This window comes from Acinonyx jubatus, chromosome F2, assembly GCF_027475565.1.
Source record: "Acinonyx jubatus isolate Ajub_Pintada_27869175 chromosome F2, VMU_Ajub_asm_v1.0, whole genome shotgun sequence".
Lineage (NCBI taxonomy): Eukaryota > Metazoa > Chordata > Mammalia > Carnivora > Felidae > Acinonyx > Acinonyx jubatus.
The window spans coordinates 59679761-59688271 of record NC_069394.1 but is presented as its reverse complement, the minus strand read 5'-3'; the positions used below and the strand labels follow the sequence as shown (position 1 = coordinate 59688271).

Below are 8511 nucleotides of genomic sequence, written 5' to 3'. Positions count from 1 at the left end.
CCCCACCCCCAGTCCCCTCACCATGGCAACCCGCATTCCATGTTCTATATGTCCTTTGTCTAAGTTCTTTGGTGAAAGGTTAGGTGTCCTCTCCCCAGTTAAGCCTAGCACCTTGACTTGCGCGGTAGGATCTTAGCATCAATACTTTTGTCAAATTATATTCTAAACCCTGTGCCTCCATTTCTTGACCCCAAATAGGGCTGCAAGTTTAGCCCTAGTAAAATACACGGTTTCAGGTTCGACAAAACTGAAGATGCTCCCAAACACACTTTTCTGTTTTCATCAAGCTCCCTACTCACCTTCCTTAGCTCCTCTGGTTAAGAAAACTCAAATTAGGCCTGGAACCTAATACTAGCCACACCACTTATTTGGATGATCCTGGGGGAGGGAAAGTTAACCCCTCATCTCAAAAATGGGGACAGTGGTATACTTACCTAATGGAATAGGCTGCACATTAAAACTCACGTGGAGAATTTAAAGGGCAAGGCCTGGGACCCATCCCCCAATTAATCGGTTTTGTGATTGCAAAATGGAGACAATTGAGGGAGGATTATGTGGATTAAGTGTACACTAGCAGTCAATACGTGATCAACTGTTATTAAATGGTCTGCTCTTGAGTTTTGCTATCACATCTGCCACTGCATTGTCTCCCAACCGTTGGCTCCTGCCTGCTCTTCTATCACCAGGTGTCCAAATTCTACCTCCTTTGTGAAATTTCCCAATCTGCACAGCATGAACCATCTCCTATATTCCCCTAACATGCTGTTATTTTCACAAACTATTATCCCTACACAATAACTCACTTTTTGAGTCCTTTACAATAATACATATACCCATGAACCCACAATGCAGGCGCCACTCCTCTCAGCATTCATCAAGAATAACATGCCAGCAACTGGAAAATCCAAATTTTAAATTGCTATTACTTTTTGGTTTATTCATTTACTTTTAGTGTTTACTTATTTTTGAGAGAGAGAGTGCAAGCTGGGGAAGGGCAGAGAGAGAGAGAGAGAGAGAGAGAGACAGAGAAACACAGAATGGAAAGCAGGCTCCAGGCTCTGTCAGCAGAGCTGATGCAGGGCTTGAACTCACGAACCGCGAGATCATGACCTAAGCTGAAGTCTGACACTTAATGGACTGAGCCACCCAAGCGCCCCAAAATTGCTATTACTCTTAAGAGGCTCGAGTCAATCAAAAAAGCAAAAGGCCTGCAATGCAACAGGTCTATTCTAAGTGCTAGAACAGACGGCAAACGCTCAAACCTTACAGTGGTTTCGGTACATATTCTCAAAACTTTGAGAGGCTGTGAAAAGCAACAAGAATAAATGGAAAAAGTATTGCAGGTAATAAAAAGTACTATGAAAAATACAGGGTTATACGGAGATGTGTCAGAGAAAAAACCCTTTTCCAGAACGAAAAAGAAGCAATGTACAAAGACCTGAGGGCTGAGTGTTCCAGACAGAAGATTACAAGGGCCAAGACCCTACATTAGAAGCTTGTCATTTTTGAGGAACAAGAAAAAATATAGCTACCTGCTATAAAGATCACATAGCCCTCCCAAAACACTTCCCTGCCATGATTTCTGGAACCTGCGAACACGCTGCTTAATGTTAGAGACTTTGCTGATGTACTTAAATTAAGGAATTTGAGATGGAGAGATTATTCTGGATTATCTGGGTGGCACAATTTGATCACAAGGGTTCTTATAAGAGGGAGGAGGCAGAGGATCAGAGCCAGTGATGATGGAAGAATGGAAGGAGAGATTGATTACACTTTGAAGACTGAAGCATGGCCTGCCTATAAGCCAAGAAATGCCAAGTGGTTGCTAGAAAATGGAAGAAAATGATTCTCTCCTAGCCTTCAGAGCTACGGTAGGCAGGCCTGACACCGATTTAGCCCAGTGAAACCAAATCTAGATTTCTTACCCCTGAAATTGTTAAAGACAATAAATCTGAGTTTTAAGTCAAAGTTTGTAATTTGTTACAGCACCAAGAGTAAACAAAAACTTAGCACCTACTCTGTCAGGTACTGGTTAGGAGGGACAAAAAGGCTGGCCTTACATGTTTTATTACCCTAGAGAAGGGAGGCACCTGTATGAAAGCAATGTTTTGGCTGGTTTGATACCAAATCTGTAATGCAAACAGTGGGGGTAGAATGTTGTCAATTTCCCCCACAGGTTGTCCCAACACCCCAAAAAGCAGATACATCTAGACATCCCTGTAGCACTTATCTCACATTACTTGCGTTGTCTACCTTGCCCGTTAGACTGACATACGAGAGAGTAGAGGCCATCTCCATTTGTATGCCCCTGCAAGGTACTCACGTTGCATAGTATTTACTTAGTACTTTTAGCCAGGAACTGCTGTAAGCATTTTACATGAACTGACATCATTAAAATCCTATGGTATTATGCACAATTTCCCCTATTTTGCTAAGAAACAGATTTATTGGCCCAAATGATTAAGTGAAGGCTGGGTATGAACCCGTTTGGCTTCAGAGCCAGCACTCAATCCAGCCAACCATGAAGGAACTTTCAAAGGTAAGTAATTTGAGGGAACACCTGCTAAAAAACCAGTGAGCACAACTAAACTTTGTGACTTGAAGAGACTGGGGTAATTAGCAGAAGATTTTTATGAAGCTGGAATGTTAAAGGATAGAAATGCAAATTTACATTTGTGGGGTAATTTTTGTAGGACAACCTGCTGGGCAGGACCCAGACTTTCAAAGTTTGGTTAGCCTTCTAGTGGACAGTCCCTTTTAGGTGACATTTTAGGAGGTAGCTTTTCTAAGTTAGCTTTTCCAGCTGCATTTCAAGAAGTTTTAACAGTTCACAAAATATTTTCATACCCCTTTTCTGAAGCAAGTGTTTGAGAGTTTTCTATAGTGGTATTAGACATCTGCCAACTCCTCCCTACTCAGCCTCTGGCCCCACTTTGAAAGTAATTTATATGGAGAACTGGATTTCCCAGACGGAAAACAGAAAAGTGCCTGCAGAGAACACACATACAGCCAATATACTTTGTCAGTTTTTTTATCCTACACGTTCCTATTCCTTACCAGCTTCAAAAGCTTCGCTACTTTGCGTGATGTGTCCACCATTCGTGGGCTATTAACAAATGTACCAGACTATTCATAGTGTTTACCAAGATACCCTATTTCTTGCAAAACCCTGCCACACTCAAACATGTAACACTGATTTTATAAAGAATCTTCTCAATTTTTCTGAATTCACTGACCATAAACTCACTAATTCAGAGATTGCTTCCAAGTCTAGAGAATTTGAATTATTAAATATAAATACTAAGAAGTAATGATCCTAGTGCAAGTGTCAAAGGAATGAACAGGGCACCTGTTCATCACACCACTGGCACAATGAAGACTGCAAAAACTTCTTTTATTAGATGTACTTACTTCACATGTTCTATACCGAAAACCTGCAGCTCACTAATCTGAGATATATACGATATATAAAAATGTTACTTATAAAATAACTAATCTTTTCTATTTCAAGCTTTTGCTCACTAGTTTCATTAGGAGTTCTGAGGGTGCTCCAAAATAAGTGGTATCCATGGGCAGCAATTTCATTTTTCCTTTTCTAACATATATAATGGTATTATTAGAAACTCACCTGGATAGGTGAAGATACACAGCAAAAAACAAAAAAGGAATGCAAAAGGAAAACATGTTCACACAGTACTTTATAGAAAAACCAAGCCTCAGCAGATGGAATTTCATCAACAGTATAATTCAATTTTTATTACCTTACCTATAAATCACGCACATAAGTCTATGAAACAGGCTTTCTTAGAACAAACCCATCTTGGCTAACTCAGTGGCACAATTGAAAAGTGAAAAATTAAAAAAAAAAAGTGAAAAGTTTTTCTTTTCACAAGAGAGTTTTTAATAAACCCAAGGAATGTTTTCCACCAAAATACAAACCAGACCCCAGTTTCGTACACAAAGGCAAAACTTGACACAGTTCATTCGATCCCTGGAGCCTGCTTGGGATTCTCTCTCAAAATAAATAAAAATTTTAAAAGTTTAAGAAAAAGACGGCTTACTCTTATCACACATCAAGATTTGTCCCAATAGTTAAAGGACAGCAGAGTCTAGCAAAAAGTCACAACACATTTTAATTTGAAAGTAGTCGTTTATTAACTGACCAGATTACAAAAATAATCATGGTGGATACCTGAAAGGGGGGAAAAAAAAACTCATTAAAGAAACCACCTTGATAGATTAGAATTAACATAAATGAGGAAATTATAAGAAAGTACTTCAATTTCCATTAAGTAGGATAAACCCTGGGCCTTTTCTTTCCTCCATAAATGCCCTCAAAAGGAAGAAACAATCAAACCAACTGTACAGATAACATGGTTGGCTTTTCCCCCTTAAACAATATTGCTTAGAACCCAACCAAACCCTTATCAATATTTAACGGAAAAAGTAGGAGACTAACACCACTTTTACCCTTATTACGAAGTAAACTTCTATCGAGATGAAGCTACTCACCTTAGTTCATTCTTCTAATAAGCCTATTGATCTGGTCTTCCCTGTTGCCAGCATCTCCACCTTCTACAAAATGGGTGGTCTTCTTCTTCATTCCCCCTCGTGGAGAAGATAACTTGAAGGGCCATAAAAAGTTGTTTGCTTCTTTGAAACGTTTTCCAACAGTGTAGATCTCATGAATCAGATCCTCCATGCAGATGATGCCGTATTTACCTGAACATTAAGGTCATTAAAAATTGCTAGCTGTTTTTACAGATTAAAATATCCAGCAAGGACAATCAGAGGCTATGATAGTTTAAAGTAAGTTAAGAATAAAGCAACAAAGAAGGAAATACACGGCTGTATTTACAAATACTCAAGCCAACGAAATCTTAACTTACATCTTCCATAAACTTCTGCATTGTAGAGAACATGGGAAGATTCGTTGACAGAAAAATCAACTTTGTCTAATTATCAAACCTTTCCCCAAATAGGTAGAACCTACCAAGAGATCGAGCGATCAACGTGTTATCTGTCAGGGCAATTCGCTTCTTGTTGATTTTGCCATAACCACGCTTGTAGATCAATTCATTCACTGACTTCAGGTTTGGGTACCTGATATATGAAAAAGACATAAATGACCAAATATAATAAGGTTATCACCATCAGAACACCTCAAATGCACCTCGTCAACAGAGCCAATTTGCCAAAAAGAACTCAAAGGAAAAGACAGACTTACCCCCATGCAATATATGGTTCCACAATCCTTAGCATGTTAACTGAAGCCTTGTTGAGCTTAACAAAGGTGCCGTTGAAGATCTGGCGAAGGCGAAGAAGCTGCAACACCTTTCGAACCTTTGGGCTCACACCATTGATACTGCAGTGAAAAAAAAAGACAAAATGCACGGAGCTTTAACCCAATCATTAATAGAGGATAAAAAAGTAACCATTATGATTCGGCACAACTCAAGTCCCACCTAAATAAACAGGAATTGTTACGAAGACCACTGGCATTTCTTAGCTTATTCTAGCCCGTGTCCCAACCTACCTCTTTCACAAATAAATGATCTTTGATACATACCTTTGACACTTCAAACTTCCCCAGGCCCTTTTACCCCATCCTACCTTTGTATTTGTCTTTGTTAGCTTTTTTTGAAAATAATATCCAGGACACTGAACAAAACTCAGGTGCTCAGAGAGCTTTGGACACAGCACTTGCAACTAAACCATTAAAATACTACCCACCCTCCCCCACCCCGTTCTAGCTATGACCAAAATATTTCTATTCCAATGTTCCAGAACCAACACTCCCAAGAAGTTAACGGGAAGTTTTGCTGAGACTGTGTAACTTTCCCTTCAAAACCAGAATGCGGTTAAACCTGAACTTACCCTCGGATCCTGATGACAAATGCCAATTTGGGTTCTGCAGGTACATAGAAGTTGCCAGCTTTTCTTGCCATTCTAGCCATTCGAATCTCAGTTCTGTACATCTGCCTGTATTCCTTGTGGTAATGCTTAGCTTTTTCATAAATAAGCTTCCTCCTTGCCTTTCGAAGCTGAAAACCAATACCAGTTATTCATCTGATTCTTAGCTCCCAAATACAGTCACCACCACCCGTTCTTCAGAAGAAGAGTAATTTCCCCTTGAAACTTTTTCCTTGTCAGAGCATGCGTTAACATTTCAACGTGCAGACACTACCTCCAATTAAAAACACTTTTAAAAAGCCGATGATCCAGCTCACTGGTACAGTAGGTGAAGTCCACAAGCCTTGCTGAGAAAGAACACTCACCTATTTTCAACCCAAACACAAGGCCTCTCTTTACAGGTTAAGTGCCTTAAAAAAATTTACCTACCATTTTTTGGGCAAATTTCTTTCTCAGACGCTTGATCTTCAACTCTGCGAAATTCCTTCGCTTTTTCTTGAGAGTTTCTGGCACAGCAGGAACGTTCTTTTTCTTCTCTCTGGCGTTAGCAAACAGAACTTTATTAATAGTTCAAACAGCACACAATACCGCATTACTCTTGTATTGCACAGGCTTTCCCATTTAGCAGTACTACCGTCACTGGCTCTAAACATTTCTATCTTCAGCTGCTCTCTAGCAGGTTATGGTGAAAAATAGAGTTTAGAGAGTTTTTATACCGATAATCTTCGCCTTTAACACAGACCACTTCACTTAAATACACAGAATTCACAGAAAATACAATAAATTCACATCTGTCCTGACCTCCGACAACTAAAATATCCACAACAAAGTTAACACAGACTGAGAAACTACTGCAAGAAGGGGGCCTGGAATTCTCAAGAAAATTAACAAACAAACAAACACCTCCCAGCTACCACCTTGGTTCAGGTCTGAAGTTCCACATGCTAAAAGCAAAGGCCTGACGACGGGGACGACTGGGCCAAATACGAGCTAAGATGACCGCAATTCAAAGGTTCTGCACCTCCCTTGAAAGGGAATTGGAAAACTCGCCGGTCCCGTACATAGTTAGGCTTTCACACCGCGTTCCCAGTATCTCCAAAACCTCTGACCCAAGGCCATCTGCATCCTATCTTTGCCCGGCGCCTCCACCAGCGTCACAGGGCGTCACAAACACACAGACAAATGGGCAAAGGTACAGGCTACAGCCAGACCGAGGGAAAACGAGACAAAAAGTCGTTGGATTCGTGGATGGAGAAGGATTCTCGAGTGGGCGAGGAGCTACTTACTCTGCACCCTCCATGGTTCCAGCCGGAAAAAGAGGAAGTTAGCGCATGCGCGCTGTCCACTTAAAGACGACAAGAGCGAAGCCCCACAACTCAGAGGTGTCCCAGGATAAGCCAGAAAAGAACTCGGAACAGAGAACTCGTCTTGCAGACGCAAAATTGAGAACTGCCTGATTCAGCCCCTTACGATCGACTTTCGGGTAAAATTTGTATGGGAAATACATGCACCCACTAGACTCTTTAATCAATATGATAAGAGCACAGAGTGCTGACACCTTTACTACTCGGGGTCCTAGTCTCTAGGCTGCGTTGACAGGGTACCTTCTCGTATTCCACCCAGTAATGTACGCAAATGACACGCCACACAGGCGCGAACTACAAATCCCGGCATGCCCCATTTTCACTGCGTGGGGAGGGCAAGGCTTGACTGGGACTGTAGGCAACCACTGCAGTGGTGATTACAGCCAGGGAAAACGAGAGCCTTTTGGCCCACGTTCCGGATGGTTAGGTGCGATTCTAAGTCGCTTCCGAGACCCGGCTTTTGACGGGCTTCTCGGCTCTGCCAGCCCTAGCCATAAACCGGCACTCTACTGCCGCGCTGCCGAGGTCCTTCTATTCGTTCCGCCAGCCTGCAGGGCTGTCTTCCGCGGCGCCTGATCGCAGGGGTGACCGGCCGAGTCTCACGCTTAACCAAAGTGGCGAAATAGGGACAAGCGAGGACCCGACGGCAGGAGGAGGATGGCCCGGGCACTGCAGACCGTCAGGCCTGGCCGGCGGAGGCCGGGACACCCCAAGGCAGGGGGCGTGAGCTGTGTAGGGAGGTGCGACAAGGGCTGGAGGCTGCAGCCACGGCCATGTGAGAGGGGCTGCCCCGCCGCGGTTCGGCGGACGGCTGCGGGCGGGCGGGGGGCTGGGCCGGGGGCGGGGTGCGCCCGGGGGCGGGGAGGGCCGAGCGGAGGGAGGGCCGATGCCGCCGCCGGCTCTTCCCGGTCGAGGGTTATATAGCTCGGAGCGTGGAGCCCGCTCAGAGGCGGCCGGGAGCGCTCCGACTTGCAAGCGGCGCTGCGCTGCGGAGCCCAGTGCCCAAGTGACAGCCGTGGGGAGTGCAGGGCAGGGGACACGAGACCGCGGGGGCAGCTGCAAGCCGTTGGGCAGCGGTCGACTGCGCCGAGCGAGTCGCCCCTTCCCGGCGCTCCCGCTGCCCCGCACCCCACTCTCCCACCCTCTCGCAACTTGGGTCAAGTTGACAACTCCCGAGGCGGCCGGCGGGCCCGTGCGGTCTCCGCTGTGCGCCCCTCCCCCGGGGTGAGAGGGA

The 8511-nt window shown here is 43.9% G+C and overlaps 1 protein-coding gene across 2 annotated transcripts; it reads right to left on the bottom strand.

Annotated features, from left to right (window-relative positions):
- Nucleotides 1-4130: 4130 nt before the first annotated feature.
- RPL7 (ribosomal protein L7) lies at nucleotides 4131-7245 on the bottom strand. Of its 2 annotated transcripts, none has more exons than XM_015064714.3 (7): nucleotides 7200-7245; nucleotides 6343-6451; nucleotides 5878-6044; nucleotides 5228-5365; nucleotides 4994-5103; nucleotides 4513-4722; nucleotides 4131-4192 (listed from the first exon to the last, which is right to left on the bottom strand). In XM_015064714.3, exons 1-6 carry the CDS (start codon nucleotides 7211-7213, stop codon nucleotides 4514-4516), a joined length of 747 nt encoding a protein of 248 aa, XP_014920200.2. In that variant the 5' UTR covers nucleotides 7214-7245; the 3' UTR covers nucleotides 4131-4192; nucleotide 4513. The 2 variants fall into 2 exon arrangements, with proteins under 2 accessions (XP_014920200.2, XP_053064107.1); XM_053208132.1 differs by lacking the exon at nucleotides 7200-7245 and adding an exon at nucleotides 6831-6871.
- Between the last annotated feature and the right edge of the window lie 1266 nt (nucleotides 7246-8511).

Excerpts from the sequence above, each read along its gene's own strand:
- RPL7 (XM_053208132.1), bottom strand. The coding sequence starts at position 6,856 with ATGTGGAACTTCAGACCTGAACCAAG. Across the intron at positions 6,452-6,830 it reads AACTTCAGACCTGAACCAAG|AGAGAAGAAAAAGAACGTTC; the intron begins GTGGTAGCTGGG and ends TGCTAACGCCAG. Across the intron at positions 5,366-5,877 it reads TTTGTCATCAGGATCCGAGG|TATCAATGGTGTGAGCCCAA; the intron begins GTAAGTTCAGGT and ends TTTTCACTGCAG.